This window comes from Hyperoodon ampullatus (genome assembly GCF_949752795.1).
Source record: "Hyperoodon ampullatus genome assembly, chromosome: 8".
NCBI classification, from domain to species: domain Eukaryota; kingdom Metazoa; phylum Chordata; class Mammalia; order Artiodactyla; family Ziphiidae; genus Hyperoodon; species Hyperoodon ampullatus.
Window position 1 is genome coordinate 53,891,452 of NC_136921.1, and position 19,179 is coordinate 53,910,630.

The following is a 19,179-nucleotide window of genomic DNA, read 5'->3' on the forward strand; positions in this document are numbered from 1 at the left end:
TTTAATATAAATTATTTATTTTAGTCCGGTACTCATTCTCCAGTGTTTGAGCTGCTGCAGCTTTTCTCTTTGCATATACCAGAGTTACTAAGCCCTGAAGAGCTTTAGCCCCTTCATTCTTACTGCTACCATCCAACTCTTGCCCAGTTAACTACAACTGACTATTAGTCTCTTGTTAAATACCACACACAGTTGTCTCATTAATCTTCCTTTAAAATTCACATCATCTGAAAACGTATCCCCTTGCTTATCAAGATAGGTCCAAGCTTCTCAATCTGAGATTTAAGGCTCCAAGTACTTCCATGCCTCATACCAAATCATCTCTCAGATGATCTCCAATTTGGTTCCTCTACTTTAATCATGATATTCCTCATTGCTATCGACAAGCATGTCCATTTTCACCTGTCCTTTTATTTATGCCTTCCTCCCTCCTAACCACCAACTCCAAGTCTTACACCAACAAGTCTCTACTTCTTCAAAAATTTTCCTAACCCTAGCTTGTAATAACAGTAATAATAATAATGGTTACTGTTTATTCTTTGACAAATACATTTTATTTGCCTGAAAGAGCTTTCAATCCAAGTTATTAAAGGTTAGAACACATTTATATACTGATAATTGAAATTTGCATTACAAATATTTAGCTTAAATCTGTAGTCACACTTGACGAACCTTGACTTACATAAAAACTGAGTTTAACATTGCCTAAGTAAGCTTATAATAATAATTACAAGTGCCTAGAAGTGAATTATTAGCATAGGCTGAATCTGACCTAAAAAGAAATTAATAAGCACCTTTTGAAAATCAACGAATCTCGATTTATTTGTATCCAGCAGGAATCTCCTTCTGTTGGCACAAACTGGATTTCGGCAGATGTTTGGCTGTGTGTATCTGAATTGCTGTTCTACATCCTTGATCACTGTCTGACAGTCCAAGCACAGGAAAGTTCCGCTCACAAGCTCTGGATGAACTGGGTGAGTCCGTACCACCTGCCCACTGATGCGAGTGAGCAAACCAATTCTGGATGAGTTGAGTTCTCGAATTCTGTTTAAACACAGATATTGCATTAGTAAATATTCATTTTCAAACTAAAAATTTTCACTTTTAATGAGAGGATAGTCAATGATAATTTATGCTTAAAATAATAACAACAACAAAATAAGAGACAAGGTATTCTTTGGACTCTCCTACAAGAATAATTTAGTCAACATGCCCATTCCTGAAGTATAATGTACATGCATCCACAACAAAATACATAAATGAATAAATAAGAAAAACTAAGTAAAGGACATGAAAGAAAGCAATTATAAAACAAAATGATCCCATTTTTGTTTTATATGCAAATATATTTTTTCTTACCTACATTTCTAAATAAGTATTTTCACAGTAAAGTTATCCTTGGGAAAAATTATCATAGGAAAAATTTTTTTTCTGAACTTGAAGGTTTAGAAAACACTGTATTTCACAAACCCATTTTATATTAAATAACTTGGTAATTTTATAAGTAATTTTAGTAGTTTAAGTTTTCAAAATATCACTTCAATTTCCTCCAACAATTTATTCTTTAAATAACTGCTAAAGAGGAAAACAGTTTAAAAGCTATGCTATTTAAGTTCTTGACAATTCATTAATTTTTTGTGACTGTTCTCAGTTTTCATATTTTCTCACTGAACTAATTTTTCACCTCAACATCCCTTAAAAGGTGTCCTAAAATACTGTAATCCCCAGAAATTGCTTCACTTAACATACTTCCCATCCCATTTTCCTGGAAATACATATTTTCCAAAACTAAATCTTCTGGATAACTGGATATAGCTCTTTATAGACCTGGATATAACTCCTTATAGACCTAAGACTACAACCTTCTGAGATTTCTGACAATTAAGTGATGCCTATACTATTTGGGGAATTCTTTTTTTTTTTCCCAAAGAAGGGTTTCATACTTGTGTCTGGTAGGAAGATCTTGGAATGCAACATAAAAATCCTTGGCAAGAGGGATCTCTTTACGGTCTTTGACAAAGGTTTTCAAGGCCCGACATAGGTAAGGGTAAACTCTGAAAAACAAACAAAAAGTAAATCAACTGACAACTTCAAGAGGCTTACCAAGGGCTCCTTCCCCTTATGCTTCCCAACAGCTGAAACTAAGGAATTACATCTGGTTACAACCAAACTTTAGAATTTAACTCTGCAGGACACTTCTATCATCTGGTCCAGGTTTAGAGCATCTTCAATCCTCTCCTATTCCACCATAAATACATCTAAGACAATAGAAACACCAAAGATAAAATGCTGTTCCTGAATACCTATTATTTTTAAATAATCATTTAGCATGCACACGGCAGGTCACTCCTCTGTCCAAGATGACTCTACCTGAACCACCTGGGCAGTATACTACCTAGCAAGGCAGCCTCCCACTTGATGTCAAGGCCTACTATTTTCTTCCAGGTTTTATTCTTGATTGATAGGAAGTGGATAAGGGCAGGGAAGGAATTTGTGAACTGATTTGAGAGCAAGTTGGCAGAAACGTTTCACTTGACTGGTTAGATGGAAGTGTGCATGTTCTCTTAAGTTTTAAATAGCTGAGGCAGCTTGGTTTAAGTGGTAGGATCAGGAAGTCCTCTGAAAAATCAGCTACTTTCAGGAGACAGAACTGCAGCACGGTCTGTGCATGAGGTACAGGCACAGGTGTTTACACCATCAGCCCTGATTTTCTACCTCCCTCTCGTCAGTACAACTTTTCCTGCTACATACTATCACAATAAACTCTGCTGCTTATCCCTCCAACCATTCTTGATAGCCATATATGACTAGAAACACCGAGATAAATCCTCCATCTCCCAGTATACCAGGTAAAAGAACAGGACTGTGACTCCTTACTCCTGGGTCTTCATTTCTCTTTCATAACAGTCCACAGTGTTTATTTTAACCTGATTTTATTTAAACTAAGTTTTGTGTAGAAAGATATTTCTGGCTTTATATAGCAATTGAAAGCAAAACAAAAGCCTAATGTCTAATTTCTGCCAAAAAATACCATTCAGCTTTTAAAATGTTTCAAGGGATTTTATATGATATGGGGAGGGGGAGTGGATTAAATGAATGACATAGCAATAGCACTGAAGCCTGACACAAAGCAATCCTCTTAACACCTGGAAAAACTACATAGAAAACAAAGGTTTTCAACATTTGCATGTGAAAAATAGTCAACTCCACAAAGGCCTAAATTAGTTCAGAGCAGCACTAAAATGACCACTGGCTGTATCAAAGGGCCTCTGTCACAGATGCCCTTTTGCCTCACAAATGAACACTTCCGTTCTAAGAAGAGCTGGCTTCCCAGGCTCCATGTCTATTTAAAGTAAAGATTAATACACCAAACCTATAGAACTCCTCTTGAATGGTGGTGGAAAGTTGCTGGTTAAATTGCTCCAGGTCCATGAAACTCACAACCAATGTGTTTCTCTCGGGACGAATTAACTCCTCAGCTAACTGCAAGTACTTAATTTCTCCATCGCTGTTCTGGAACCTGTAGATACATGCAAGTCAGATTAAACCGAAGAATTAGGCAGCAAAAAGAAGAATGTGAATGCCTGATAATTCAGCATATTGGTTAAAGACCATCAGCTTTAGGGTCAGACAGGTCCATTGTAGTCGTTGTATCGCTTGGGGCAAGTTACTTACCTATTCTAAACCTGTCCCTCTTCTGTTTGAAAAAAATAATAATAAAAAAGATTAGAACATCATCTTATCTCCTAAGATAACTGTGAAGATTAAATGAGAGAATGCCTTTAAAATGTTTTGTACAAAGCTGGGAACATAGGAAAACTACATCTTCAGATTTCAATCTGAATTTCTTGATTTAACACTTTCCAATTTTTTTTTTTTTTTTTTTGCGGTACGCGGGCCTCTCGCTGTTGTGGCCTCTCCTGTTGTGGAGCACAGGCTCCGGACGTGCAGGCTCAGGGGCCATGGCTCACGGGCCCAGCTGCTCCGCGGCACGTGGGATCTTCCCGGACCAGGGCACGAACCCTCATCCCCTGCATCGGCAGGCGGACTCCAACCACTGCGCCACCAGGGAAGCCCCCAACGCTTTCCAATCTTAACTGTACATACCAACAATAAAAGAATAGTTAGTATTTGTTGATTAGAAAATATTAATTCAAGAAATCCAGGTTAGGAGATTGGTTCAAGATGGCGGAGTAGAAGGACGTGTGCTCACTCCCTCTTGCGAGAGCACCAGAATCACAACTAGCTGCTGGACAATCAACAGGAAGACACTGGAACTCACCGAAAAAGATATTCCACATCCAAAGACAAAGGAGAAGCTGCAATGAGGCGGTAGGAGGGGTGCAATCACAATAAAATCAAATCCTATAACTGCTGGGTGGGTGACTCACAAACTGAATAACAATTTTACCACGGAAATCCACCCACTGGAGTGAAGGTTCTGAGCCCCCCGTCAGGTTTCCCTACCTGGGGATCTGGCAACGGGAGGAGGAATTTCCAGAGAATCAGACTTTAAAGGCTACGGGGATTTGATTGCAGGACTTCGACAGGACTGGGGGAAACAGAGACTCCACTCTTGGAAGGCACACACAAAGTAGTGTGCACATCGGGACCCAGAGGAAGGAGCAGTGACCCCATAGGAGACTGAACCACACCTACCTGCTAGTGTTGGAGGGTCTCTGGCAGAGGCAGGGGGTGGCTATGGTTCATTGCGAGGATAAGGACACTGGCAACAGAAGTTCTGGGAAGTATTCCTTGGTGTGAGCCCTCCTGGTGTCGCCCACTAAAAAGCCTGTAGGCTCCAGTGCTGGGTCGCCTCAGGCCAAAAAACCAACAGGGAGGAAACTCAGCAGACAGGTGGATTAAACTTTTACTGAGCTCTGCCCACCAGAGCAACACCCAGCTCTACCCACCCCATCAGGAAGCTTGCACAAGCCTCTTAGATAGCCTCATCCACCAGAGGGCAGACAGCAGAAGCAAGAAGAGCTACAATCCTGCAGCCTGTGGAACGAAAACCACATTCACAGAGAGACAGACAAAATAAAAAGGCAGAGGACTATACCAGGTGAAGGAACAAGATAAGACCCCAGAAAAACAATTAAATGAAGTGGAGATAGGTAACCTTCCAGAAAAAGAATTCAGAATAATGATAGTGAAGACGATCCAGGACCTCGGAAAAAGAATGGAGGCAAAGATCGAGAAAATGCAAGAAATGTTTAACAAAGACCTAGAAGAAGTAAAAAATAAACAGAGATGAATAATACAATAACTGAAATGAAAAATACACTAGAAGCAATCAGCAGAAGAAGAACGGATAAGTGACCTGGAAGACAGAATGGTGGAATTCATTGCTGTGGAACAGAATAAAGAAAAAAGAATGAAAAGAAATGAAGACAGCCTAAGAGACCTCTGGGACAACATTAAATGCACCAACATTTGCATTATAGGGGTCCCAGAAGGAGAAGAGAGAGAGAATGGACCTGAGAAAATACTGGAAGAGATTATAGTTGAAAACTTCCCTAACATGGGAAAGGAAATAGTCACCCAAGTCCAGGAAGCGCAGAGAGTCCCAGGCAGGATAAACCCAAAGAGAAACACGCCAAGACACATAGTAATCAAACTGACAAAAATTAAAGACAAAGAAAAATTATTAAAGGCAACAAGGGAAAAACGACACATAACATACAAGGGAACTCCCATAAGTTTAACAGCTGATTTATCAGCAGAAACTCCACAAGCCAGAAGGGAGTGGCACGATATATTTAAAGTGATGAAAGGGAAGAACCTACAACCAAGATTACTCTACCCCGCAAGGATCTCATTCAGATTCGATGGAGAAATCAAAAGCTTTATAGACACACAAAAGCTAAGAGAATTCAGCACCACAAAACCAGCTCTACAACAAATGCTAAAGGAACTTCTCTAAGTGGGAGACCCAAGAGAAGAAAAGAACCTACAAAAACAAACCCAAAACAATTAAGAAAATGGTCATAGGAAAATACATAGATAATTTACCTTGAATGTGATTGAATTAAATGCTCCAACCAAAAGACACAGGCTTGCTGAATGGATACAAAAACAAGACCCATATATATGCTGTCTATAAGAGACCCAGTTAAGACCTAGGGATACATACAGACTGAAAGTGAGGGGACAGAAAAAGTTATTCCATGCAAATGGACATCAAAAGAAACCTGGAGTAGCAATACTTATATCAGATAAAATAGACTTTAAAATAAAGAATATTACAAAAGACAAGGACACTACATAATGATCAAGGGATCAATCCAAGAAGATATAACAATTATAAACTTATAGGCACACAAAATAGGAACACCTCAATAAACAAGGCAAATGCTAACAGCTATAAAAGAGGATATCAGTAGTAACACAATAATAGTGGGGGACTTTATAACGCCTCACTTACACCAATAGACAGATCATCCAGACAGAAAATTAATAAGGAAACACAAGCTTTAAATGACACAACAGACCAGATAGATTTAATTGATATTTATAGGACATTCCATCTGAAAACAGCAGATGACACTTTCTTCTCAAGTGCACACAGAACATCCTCCAGGATAGATCACATCTTGGGTCACAAATCAAACCTTGGTAAATTTAAGAAAACTGAAATCATATCAAGCATCTTTTCCAACCACAACACTATGAAATTAGAAATCAATTACAGGGAAAAAACCGTAAAAAACACAAATACATGGAGGCTAAACAATACGTTACTTAATAAGCAAGCGATCACTGAAGAAATCAAAGAGGAAATGAAAAATACATAGAGATAAATGACAATGAAAACATGACAATCCAAAACCTATAGGATGCAGCAAAAGCAGTTCTAAGAGGGAAGTTTATAGCAATACAATCCTACCTCAAGAAACAAGAAAAATCTCAAATAAACAATCTAACCGTACACCTATAGGAAGTAGAGAAAGAACAAACAAAACCCAAAGTTAGTAGAAGGAAAGAAATCATAAAGTTCAGAACAAAAATAAATGAAATAGAAACAAAGAAAACAACAGCAAAGATCAACTCTATGCCAATAAAATGGACAACCTGGAAGAAATGGACAAATTCTTAGAAAGGTATAACCTTCCAAGACTGAACCAGGAAGAGGCAGAAAATATGAACAGACCAATCACAAGTAATGAAATTGAAACTGTGATTAAAAATCTTCCAACAGGGCTTCCCTGGTGGCGCAGTGGTTGAGAGTCCGCCTGCCGAAGCAGGGGACGCGAGTTCATGCTCCGGTCCGGGAAGATCCCACATGCCGCGGAGCGGCTGGGCCCATGAGCCATGGCCGCTGAGCCTGCGCGTCCAGAGCCTGTGCTCCGCAAGGGGAGAGGCCACAACAGTGAGAGGCCCGCGTAACGCAAAAAAAAAAAAAAATCTTCCAACAAACAAAAGTCCAGGACCAGATAGCTTCACAGGTGAATTCTATCAAAGGTTTAGAGGAGTGCTAACACCCACCCTTCTCAAACTCTTCCAAAAAATTACAGAGGAAGGAACATTCCCAAACTCATTCTATAAGGACATCACCCTGATATCAAAACCAGACAAAGATACTACAAAAAAAAAAGAAAATTACAGACCAATATCACTGATGAGTATAGATGCAAAAATTGTCAACAAAATACTAGCAAACAGAATCCAACAACACATTAAAAGGATCATACACCATGATGAAATGGGATTTATCCCAGGGATGCAAGGATTCTTCAACATACGCAAATCAACCAATGTGATACACCATATTAACAAACTGAAGGATAAAAACCATATGATAATCTCAAAAGATGCATAAAAAGCTTTTGACAAAATTCAACACCCATTTATGATAAAAACTCTCCAGAAAGTGGGCATAGAGGGATCCTACCTCAACATAATAAAGGCCATATATGACAAACCCACAGCAAACATCATTCTCAATGGTGAAAAACTGAAACCATTTCCTGTAAGATCAGGAACAAGACAAGGATGTCCACTCTTGCCAGTCTTATTCAACAGTTTTGGAAGTCCTAGCCATGGAAATTACAGAAGAAAAATAAAAGGAATCCAAATTGGAAAAGAAGAAGTAAAACTGTCACCATCTGCAGATGACATGATACTGTACATAGATAATCCTAAAGACGCCAGCAGAAAACTACTAGAGCTAATCAATGAATTTGGTAAACTTGCAGGATACAAAATTAATGCATAGAAATCTCTTGCATTCCTATACACTAACAATGAAGGATCAGAAAGAGAAATTAAGGACACAGTCCCATTCACCACTGCAACAAAAAGAATAAAAACCTAGGAATAAACCTACCTAAGGAGGCAGAAAACTATAAGACACTGATGAAAAAAATCAAACATGACACAAACAGATAGAGATATATCATGTTCTTGTATTGGAAGAATCAATATTGTGAAAATGACCATACCACCCAAAGCAATCTATAGATTCAATGCAATCCCTATCAAATTACCAATGGCATTTTTTTCAGAACTAGAACAAAAATTCTTAAAATTTGTATGGAGACACAAAAGACCCCCAATAGCCAAAGCAATCTTGAGGGGGAAAAACAGAGCTGGAGGAACCATACTCCCTGACTTCAGACTATACTACAAAGCTACAGTAATGAAGGCAATATGGTACTGGCATAAAAACAGAAATACAGATCAATGGAACAGGATAGAAAGCCCAGAGATAAACCCATGCACCTATGGTCAAGTAATCTATGACAAAGATAAACCCACGCACCTATGGTCAAGTAATCTATGACAAAGGAGGCAAGGATATACAATGGAGAAAAGACAATCTCTTCAATAAATGGTGCTGGGAAACCTGGACAGCTACATGTAAAAGAATGAAATTAGAACATTCCCTAACACCATACACAAAAATAAACTCAAAATGGATTAAATACTTAAATGTAAGGCCAGACACTATAAAACTCTTGGAGGAAAACATAGGCAGAACACTCTATGACATACATCACAGCAAGATCCTTTTTGACCCACCTCCTTAAGTAATGGAAATAAAACCAAAAATAAACAAATGGGACCTAATGAAACTTAAAAGCTTCTGCACAGCAAAGGAAAGTATAAACAAAACGAAAAGACAACCTTCAGAATGGGAGAAAATATTTGCAAATGAATCAACGGACAAAGGATTACTCTCCAAAATATATAAACAGCTCATGCAGCTCAATATTAAAAAAACAAACAACCCAATCCAAAAATGGGCAGAAGACCTAAATAGACATTTCTCCAAAGAAGACATACAGATGGCCAAGAAGCACATGAAAAGATGCTCAACATCACTAATTATTAGAGAAACGCAAATCAAAACTATAATGAGGTTTCACCTCACACTGGTCAGAATGGGCATCATCAGAAAATCTCCAAATAACAAATACTGGAGAGGGTGTGGAGATAAGGGAACCCTCTTGCACTGTTGGTGGGAATGTAAACTGATACAGCCACTATGGAGAGCAGTATGGAGGTTCCTTAAAAAACTAAAAATAGAATTATCATATGACCCAACAATCCCACCACTGGGCATATACCCAGAGAAAACCATAATTCAAAAAGACACATGCGTCGCAATGTTCACTGCAGCACAATTTGCAACAGCCAGGTCATGGAAGCAACCTAAATGCCCATCAACAGACAAATGGATAAAGAAGATGTGGTACATATATACAATGGAATATTACTCAGCCATAAAAAGGAATGAAATTGGGTCATTTGTAGAGACGTGGATGGACCTAGAGACTGTCATACAGAGTGAAGTAAGTTGGAAAGAGAAAAACAAATATCGTATATTTACATATATATGTGGAATCTAGAAAAATGGTACAGATGAACAATTTGCAAGGCAGAAATAGACACACAGATGTAGAGAACAAACGTATGGACACCAGGGGGGAAAGCGGGGGTTGTTGTTGGTGGTGGTGGTGATGGTGGGATGAATTGGGAGATTGGGATTGACATATATACACTAATATGTATAAAATAGATAACTAATAAGAACCTGCTGTATATTAAAAAGTGATAAGCAATAAAAAAAAAAAACCCTCAAAACACCCCAACTCTATTAATGATATTAAAAAAAAGAAATTCATGTTAAAAATCCAAAGATTTAATTTCTGAAGGGAAAACTGACAGATTAGCTGTTGATTTAAGAACCAGAATACAAATAAATACACAGAAATGAGGTGTTTCAGCGCCTAAAACCTTCAGGAAAACGGAAACATACACACACACAAAGTAAAGCTGGTGTGTTTTTTCCAAAAGCGTATCATATGAACATATTTGATTTTTGTTCTTCTAACATAACCATGCAGGTTAGTTTTGAGAAAAAAATCAATTCCTCCTTCAAATACAGCATGTTCTGTTAAATACCTAAATATCTATCTGCAAAGCACTATGCCAGAGGTACCACAGGCTGGAAATGACAGTATTGTCCCTCTGCTAGGGTTGACACTCTCATAGGAGACATTTCTACTAAAGAGAGGGACAAGACATCTAAATGTCCATGACAAATGAATGAACAAAATGTAGTATACACATACAGTAGAATATTATTCAACCTTAAAACAGAATATTCTGCAATGTCTCAATATGGATGAATCTTGAGGACATGGTGCTAAGTGAAATAAGCCAATTACAGAAAGACAAATATTGCATGATTCTACTTATATGGGGTATCTAAAAGTCAAATTCAGGAATTCCCTGGCGGTCCAGTGGTTAGGACTCCACGCTTTCACTGCCGTGGGCCCGGGGTTCGATCCCTGGTCAGGGAACTAAGATCTCACAAGCCATTGGGAGAGGCCAAAAAAAACCCCCAAGAAGTCAAATTCATAGAATCAAAGAGTGGAATGGTGGTTGAAGGAAGAGGAGAATGTGGAGGTACTGCAGGCATAAAGTTTCAGTCAAGCAAGATGAGTAAGCTCTAACAGATCTACTGTACAGCAATAACACAGTACAGTTAAAATTTTGTTAAGAAGGTAGATTTCATGTTAAGTGTTCTTTCCACAATAAAATAAAAAGGAAAAAGAAAAAAAGGAGGAGGTAAAAGAAATGTGACAGGGGAATATAAACTAATTTTGCCTAACAGGGACATCTACAAAGGCTTCATGCATATAAAAGGTAGCACTGGAATTCTGCGTTGAAAGACTTCCAAAATTTGAAAGAAAAAAATTGAGTGGTGGATAGATTGGCTACAGATGTTCACAAGTATGTAGCAAAGTCAGGAAGGGTATGGGAGGAGTGTGGATAATGACAGAATGGCTGTGGAAGATCAAACTGGAAAGAGCAGCTGTGAAGAATTTGGATCTTATTCCATAAGCAATGGCAATCAAAGTTGGTATTTTGAGAGGGCGTTAACATTTTTTCCCAACAAATACAGGGATTATTTGTCTTGTTCATCATTGTGCCCAGGAGTCAGCTGCATGGCAAACTGCAAGGAAGCAAAGGTAATTACATTATTTGTTAAAATCAAACATAATTGAGGACCTGTGTAATGTGGTGTGGTGGCTAGGTGGGATTAAGGATGGGATTTACATTCAGATGAAACAGCTGACAGGTAGATATATTACCAGAGATGACAGAAAATGGCAGCTTGGGAACATAAGGGAAGAAAGGATTGGTACTGCCTGAAAGGTTTATAGGGTTTAACAAATGAGGTATGAATCTTTAGCTAGGCTTTGAAGGATGAAGAGCTGTCAGGCAGAGAGTTAACATTGCCAAAAGTAGGGAAATATAAATTAAACTATGGTTTTAACTCTATCAGAATTTCACAAGACAGCAGAATTATTCACAGTGGTAAAAGTGTGGAAACAACCTACATATCCATGGATGGATGAAGAGACAAACGAAATGTGGTATAGACATACAATGATATACTATTCACCCTTCAAAAGGAAATTCTGGCACATGCTACAGCATGGAAAACCTCAAAGACACACTATGCTAAGTGAAGTAAGCTGGTCACAAAAGGACAAATATTGTATGACTCCAAGTCTGAGGTACCTAGAGTAGTCAAGTTCATAGACAGAAAATAGAATGGTGGTTGTCAGGGGCAGGAGGGTGGGGGGAATGGTGAATCATTGTTTAGTGGGTGCAGAGTTTCAGTTTGGGAAGAAGAAAAGTGGTTTGGAGATGGATGTTGGTGATGGCTGTATAACAAGGTAAATGTACTTAACGCCAGTGAACTCTGTGTTTAAAAAAGGTTAAAATGGGGACTTCCGTGGTGGTCCCGTGGTTGAGACTCTCTTCCCAAAACAGGGGGCATGGGTTCGATCCCTGGTTGGGGAACTAAGATCCCACGTGCCACAGGGCATGGCCAAGGAAAAAAAAAGGTTAAAATGGTAAAGGTTTTACCACAATAAAAACAAAAAAACAGAAAAAACAATTTCCTGCCATGTTATGACCCTTAAAGACGTAGAAGTCATTAAGGCCCCTAAGAATAGCTAAAAGAAATTTTAAAGATGGTAAGCATTTTCGTAAGACATGTGCTAATTTTTTAAAGCTTCACTATAACTAGTGCTAACAACTTAGTGGAGTTTCTAAATATTAGTAAAACCCCATATGATTTTTTTTTTTAGGACTATGGCAAAGAGTCTCAGGCCAAGATGTCATCGAGGAGAACTTCAAATGCAAGAAATGATCAAATTAAAAAACTGAGCTCTCAAAAAAAAAAAAAGAATTTCCTAAGACATTCCGCAGTGCTTCCACTTCTTCCTGGAGGCGGTAGAGTCCATACTCAGGGAAAGCAGAGCTATATCTGCACGATCTAAGAAAAGTAACTGGTGGCAGTGGCTGAAAGCCAGGGAGAGGGGGTTTGAGATGCCTGGAGCCTAAAAAAGGCAACAGAAAAAAAGAAAAGTGGGGTTTGGAGGGTTGGAAGGAAAGGAAGAGACGGAGGGAGTGCGTTCAGCGCTATAAGCAGGTCGGCCCCTCGCCCGAGCATCTGTCAACCACGGGGTTCACTCCGGCCCTTTCAACTCCACGGGCTCCAGGGCTGCCAGGCCCTCAGTGGACCCCAGTCAGCCCCCCGCCAGGATTCATACGCCAGTTCGGCCTCTCCCGCGACCCTGCGGACGCGCGGCCTAACTGGACGAGTTACTCATCCCCACCCAGCCTCAGGGTCCGAACAAGAAACCGGGGGCTACGCGACCACCAGCCTTACACGCTGTGAGGACTGAACGACGGGCCTAAAGCGCTCGGCCCAGGGCACTGCGCACGGCAGGAGTTTGCGGAAGGGCTCCAGATGGATTTCACCCCCGGAAACCAGCCCAGCCCGGCCCAGCTTCCTCCCCGCGGCCCGCTCTCCGAGGCGCGCGACCCCTCAGTTCCCGAACACGCGCAGAGCCCACGGCGCCCCCGGACTCCGGAAGCCGCGAGGGGCGGGAGGGGGAAGTTCCGCGGGTAAGGGGTGCCCTCCGACTCACTCCTCCAAGAAGTCCACGAACAGTTTCTGGCACTTCTCGGCCACCTCGTCGCGGACTTCCAGGTGCTGGCTACCGGCGCCCGGCTCCGCTGCCGCCGCGAGGTCCATCGCTGCCTAATGCTGAGGGGCCGCCGGCGCCACGCTGGACCGCAGAGAGCTGCTTCTCCCCGGACGCTGCCGCTCGGCGCGCACCTCCTCTGCCCCGCCCCTTCGCCGGAAAGCCGGAGCCAATCGTGGCGCAGGAGCTCGGGGATTTCGCGCCAAACCTGTCCAATGAACGCGGCCTCTCCCTCAGCCCCTCCCACGGAGCGGAGATTTCGCGCCAAATGCAAAGACCCGAGAAAGCCGGGTGATCGGCCTCTGCGCCTGCGCAGTTGGTCGTGTCCGGGAGAATTTGGCTGCTGGAGCGAGTTAAAAGGTAAGATCTTTGCCCGGGGGTGGTTTTTCAAATGTTCTTCAAATCGTTTCACTTATATTAATTGAGCAAGAGGCGTAATGCCTTATGGAAGAGGAAAATGAGTAAGATTCCGACCTCCTGCTTGAGCCATCTAATTGGAGGACATAAACTGTAAACCACCGGCTGAAACCCTGTAAGAGTCAAAAGTGACGTAGTAACAGTACCAGGGGGAGGGGAGAGAGGGGAGTTGGCAGAATTATTCTGGTTGGTGCTGACCGGGAAAAATCAGCGAATATTTGACGCTGTTGTTTACTTCCCCTCTCAAACGCACTCTTGGCTTATGTCCTCTTGACTCCCCCTCTCTTTGGCCATATTTTCCCGACTTCGTTTCACTTGATTTTTCTCCTATCTCTTTGGCCATTCCTGGTTAGCCTCCTTTGTAGGCGCCTCTTTAGGGAGTGCCTTAAATGTTCTGGTCCCAGAGCCCTCTTTTCCCATAAAGGAGCTCTCTTGGGCGATCCCCTTCACTCACTTGTTTTCAATTCACCAAGGCCTTGGTGCTGATGACTTCTGAATCTGTATCATCAACCAGTTCTGTTTCCTGGGGCTCCAAGAAATTACAAGAAGCCTGGATCAATTCCATTTTTTGAGGCTTCCAAACACATTAAAAAAATTTTTTTTAATGCCGAACAGGATGACAGAAGCTACAGTAATTATTTTAACACACACACATAGAGAAAGACACTATTCACAAGATATTTACAAGGTTTAACCGAAAACTCATTACTTGTGTGCTGTAGTGTATTTGTGTATTGCTTCATTTGAAGGGGATTGGAACCCTTGCAGGCCTGTACCCCTCAGCCTTTCACCAGCTCCAGATCTGCCTGCCTACAGGACATCACCACTTGTATATACTTTAGGAACCTCAAACTCAGCTGTTTCATGATATTCACAGCCCTTCTGCACTGGCACAAGAATGGATCCAGGAGCTATCTAGGAGCAGTTTGCTGACCAGATTCTGTCTCATTCTCTCAAAAGGCCTCCTTCTTTTCTTTCCCATTTTTCTTTTTCCCCCTTCTCCTTCTCTTCTATCCTCAAGGTAGATTTCCCAGAACTAAAGCACCGTGTACAGAAGGAAAAAAGCAAAGAACAGGAGTGAAGAGTTCCAGGCTAATTTACGGCTGTGCCCACTGAGAAACTTGGAACTTGCTCTTCTCAGCTCTCTACACCTCACAGGCCCTCCCTTCCCCCTTCAGACATGCACCTCTGGACCAGAATAAGAGATGAGGTCTCCTAGTGAGGGTAGTGGAGGTACCTTCCATAGAAGAGGAGGATGTGAGTTATGAAACATATCTGAGCTGTATCCCAGAGAGTAGTAGGCTTCTGTGTGTGTGTAAGCCTGAGACTGCTATCCTTAGAAAGGCCTGCTTGCAAGGTTGGCCTTTGGCTGGCACTTGGGAACTTGACTGGTAAACAGTTCCCTACACTGATATTACACTTTCCCTAAATGGTAAGAATGGCTCACTGTGCCTGAAATGTTTTTACAAACAACGTGGTTGATATCTCGGAATATCTTCTGAGAGTCTGGAATCTTGACATGTGCTCGGTAGACGGTGCTTATGTGACCAGCCCCCAGTAACAACACAGGCTTCTCTAATGAGCTTCCCTGGTAGACACATGTGTGTTATTACAGTTTGATACTGGGAAGGAATTAAGTGCATTCTCTATGACTCCAGAGGGGAAGGACTCTAGGAAGCTTGTGCTTGGTCTCCTCTGGATTTTGCCTCCTGTGCCTTTTCCCTTTGCTGATTTTGCTTTCTATCCTTTCACTGTAATAAATCATAGCCATGAGTATGATTATATGCTGAGTCCTGGAGTCCTCCTAGCAAATCATTGAACCTGAGGATGGCTTTGAGGAACACCCAACGCAATGTATGTATTTTTTAACCTTATGATAGAGAATTTCAAACACACGTGAATGTAGACAATAGTATAATGAAGTTTCATATGTAACCCCGATAAGCACTAACACGTGGCCAATCCTGTCCCAACCACACACCCCGTCTGCTTTTCCCTCTCCATAGTGATTATCTTAAACTTATTTTAGAATCGTCTTTTAAAATAGTCTTGTTGGGCTTCCCTGGTGGCGCAGTGGTTGAGAGTCTGCCTGCCGATGCAGGGGACACGGGTTTGTGCCCCGGTCCGGGAGGATCCCACATGCCGCGGAGTGGCTGGGCCCGTGAGCCATGGCCACTGAGCCTGCGCGTCCGGAGCCTGTGCTCCGTGACGGGAGAGGCCACAACAGTGAGAGGCCCGCGTACCGCAAAAAAAATAAAAATAAAAAATAAAATAGTCTTGCAAAAGGTAGGATAGAGTTGTCATATACTCTATGCCCATTTTTCCCTATTGTTAACATCTTACGTTACCACAGTACATTTGTCACAATTGAAGAAGGAACTTCAGTACAGTATTATTAACTAAACTCCATACTTTATTTCGATTTCAGTAGTTTTCCCTTAATGTCCCTTTTCTCTTCCAGGATCCCACCTAGGATACCACATTACATTGAGTTGTCCTATCTCTTTAGTCTCCTCTGGTCTGCAGTTTCTCAGGATTTTCTTGGTTTTGATGACATTGACAATTTTCAGGTATTTTGCAAAATATTCCTCAGTTGGGATTTGTCTGATATTTCTTCTCATGTTTAGATTATAGTTAGGGGGTTTGGGAGGAAGACCATAGAGGTAAAGTACAGTCCTCATCACTCCCTTATGATTTTGAAGCACATCCTAGATATCATGTCATTTCATCTGTAGATATGTCAGAAGGCATCTCTAAAAGATAAGGGCTCTTTTTCCTGAGACATATCTTTGGCCGGGTTGTAGCAGTACCGGTTGATGATGCTGATTCTTTTAAAGCTAATTGTAATATTTTCCTGGATTACCAACACTTCAATATATTTTGAATAAAACCAGCAGATTAAATTTTTACATGGTTTAGGTGGTATACAATATTCAATAATATATTTATGAAATCATATTATGAAATATTTTCTTCCAAATAAAGTCAATCCTCATCTTATAAAATATGTAATATATATTACCTCTTATTAACAAAACAAGAGAATTAGATGTTAGCTGCTGATCAATTCATTTTTAGCAGTACATGATTAAATGCCTTTTTAGTCATTTGCCTTCCACTTTAGTTACTTACATATGAGAAGTTTGGTCATAATATGTAGCAAAAGTAGTGGTGAGGGCAGTGGTAATGATGGCAGTTTTTAACTGTTTTTATATAATACTTATTTAATTTTTTCCAAAGGTGAATGCCATAATTACACATACACACAGAGTTACTGCAAAAATATTTAAAACTTTCATTATATTTCTCAATTTATTATAACATCATTTTGACCATACTTATATTACATTATTATACTTCAAGAAAAGAGGAACAGCATATAAATTTATTCTTGTTTTTATAACTATTATGAAAATGGGTAATTTAATTGGTATTATTTTAATATCAATTTGACTGCTTTTAATCATTAGTTTTACAAAATGTCTTCCAGATTTTCTCTCCCAGTGGTTTTTAAGACTATTTCTTGAAACAATATTAACATTTTTGTTTGAATTGAAAAACGAAGTTGGATTTTTTCTAACAGAACAGTAAGTGTGATTTAGCCGATTCATTTACAATGAGGACAGGCTTCGCTAAGTGTTATGGGGTGGATATTTCTGGACGTTGAATGGCCTAAATCTTGAGCTGTGAGGTTTTGGCCAACATTTATCTAAAGAACATTATAAAATGAAAGCAGTTTATTTTAAAAAAAATTGTATGAGCAAAGGTTTGGTGAAATTAACTTTTTTTTTCTTCTCAAGTTTAGGAAAGATTTGGACAGCAGAAACAGAGTGAGGAATCCTCAGAAGAGATGTTAGGGAAGCCTTAGGAATAGATGTGATCACCCAGAGAGCATCTGAAGAAAGAGAAGAAGGTAGGGCCAAACATGAGACCCTAGGGAATACCAGCATTTAAAAGGAGGCTGAGGGGCATCCTAGGACTTCCCTGGTGGTCCAGTGGTTAAGACTTCGCACTTCCAATGCAGGTGGCCTGGGTTCAATCCATAGTCAGGGAACTAGGATCCCACATGCCGCAGGGCGTGGCCAAAAAAAAAAAAAAGGAGGTTGAAGAGGAAAATGCCATGGGAGAGACTGGGAAAGAACAGCCAAAGAAATAGGAGGAGAATCTGAAAAGCCAAAAGAGAAGACTCTGGAACTAGTCATTGTCAGTGGTAAAGGCTGCAGAGTGGTCAAGGAGGACAGAGACTAAACATGGTGGAAGGAGTTTCAGTGATGTGGAGGGGTGGAAGTTAGATTGCAGGGGAGGGAAGAGAGCAGAGGAAGTAGAGTGAGTGGCGACCGCTCCTTACTAAGTTGGGCTACAAAGACAGAGTGGATTGTAAGGGACGTGCTCTGCTCTGTCTGGGTTGAGAGGCCCTTGACACAAGCTTTGGTGCTTTTGAAACAGTTGGCTGTTGGAGCACAGGTGCAGGGAGAGAGAACCAGTCAGCAGTTACTCTCTCCCTCTGGCAACTGAGGAGAAGAGGGGAGACTACATGGCCCCCAACATTTGCGATGGAAGGGGTTATCTCACTCCACAGAGGCCTCCTGTTACACCCTCTTGCATCGTGCGGCCAGGGTTACCACCTATGGTAGCAAGGCTGCTGAAACCCACTCAAACTCTACGAGCCCAGCCAATCGCCCTGGTAGAGAGCTTTGTTCCAGATTGCACAGAGTTACTAGATGGGCTAGCAGTTTCCCTGCATATAGCCCTTCTCCAAGAAAATTGGCCTTAGCTAATCCTACTTGTCCTCCCCAAAAGGCAAATATGGGGAAGTCTTTTGCTCTACAAAAGTATGTACAATAAAGGAGTACTCACTCAGAACCTTGCACCAGAATCCAGTTGTACCTGGAAGGACGTTTTGTATGCCGAGTAACTGGCATGGCTTCAACAGTTAAGCACATGGGCTCTGGATTTGAGTCCTGGCTCCACTACTTAAGTGATCTTGGGTAAGTTACTTAACCTCTCTGTGCAATAGGTTTTTTATCTGTGGGACAATAATAGAAACTGTTAACAGCACTATCGTTATAAAGAGTAAATAAGATAATATGTATAATGAGCTTTTATCTGAGGGGTAATAATAGAACCTGCTAATAGGGCTGTCATTGTAAGGATTAAAAGATAATACGTATAAAGTGCTTCATAATATGTGCAAATATGTCTGGCACATATTAGATATCATACTCATATTCTATTTAGCCCTCCT

General features: G+C 40.8%; 1 protein-coding gene across 1 annotated transcript in view; it reads right to left on the reverse strand.

The window, feature by feature from the left end:
* Window positions 1-13,590, reverse strand: part of MCM6 (minichromosome maintenance complex component 6) — a 44,490-nt gene extending 30,900 nt beyond the window's left edge. Inside the window, exons 1-4 of the mRNA XM_079710765.1 lie at window positions 13,461-13,590; window positions 3,374-3,520; window positions 1,944-2,054; window positions 795-1,044 (exon numbers count right to left, since the gene is read on the reverse strand). Coding sequence (XP_079566891.1) covers window positions 795-1,044; window positions 1,944-2,054; window positions 3,374-3,520; window positions 13,461-13,567 — 615 coding nt within the window. The 5' untranslated portion in view covers window positions 13,568-13,590. The remainder of the gene's footprint in view (window positions 1-794; window positions 1,045-1,943; window positions 2,055-3,373; window positions 3,521-13,460) is intronic.
* Window positions 13,591-19,179: the final 5,589 nt, after the last annotated feature.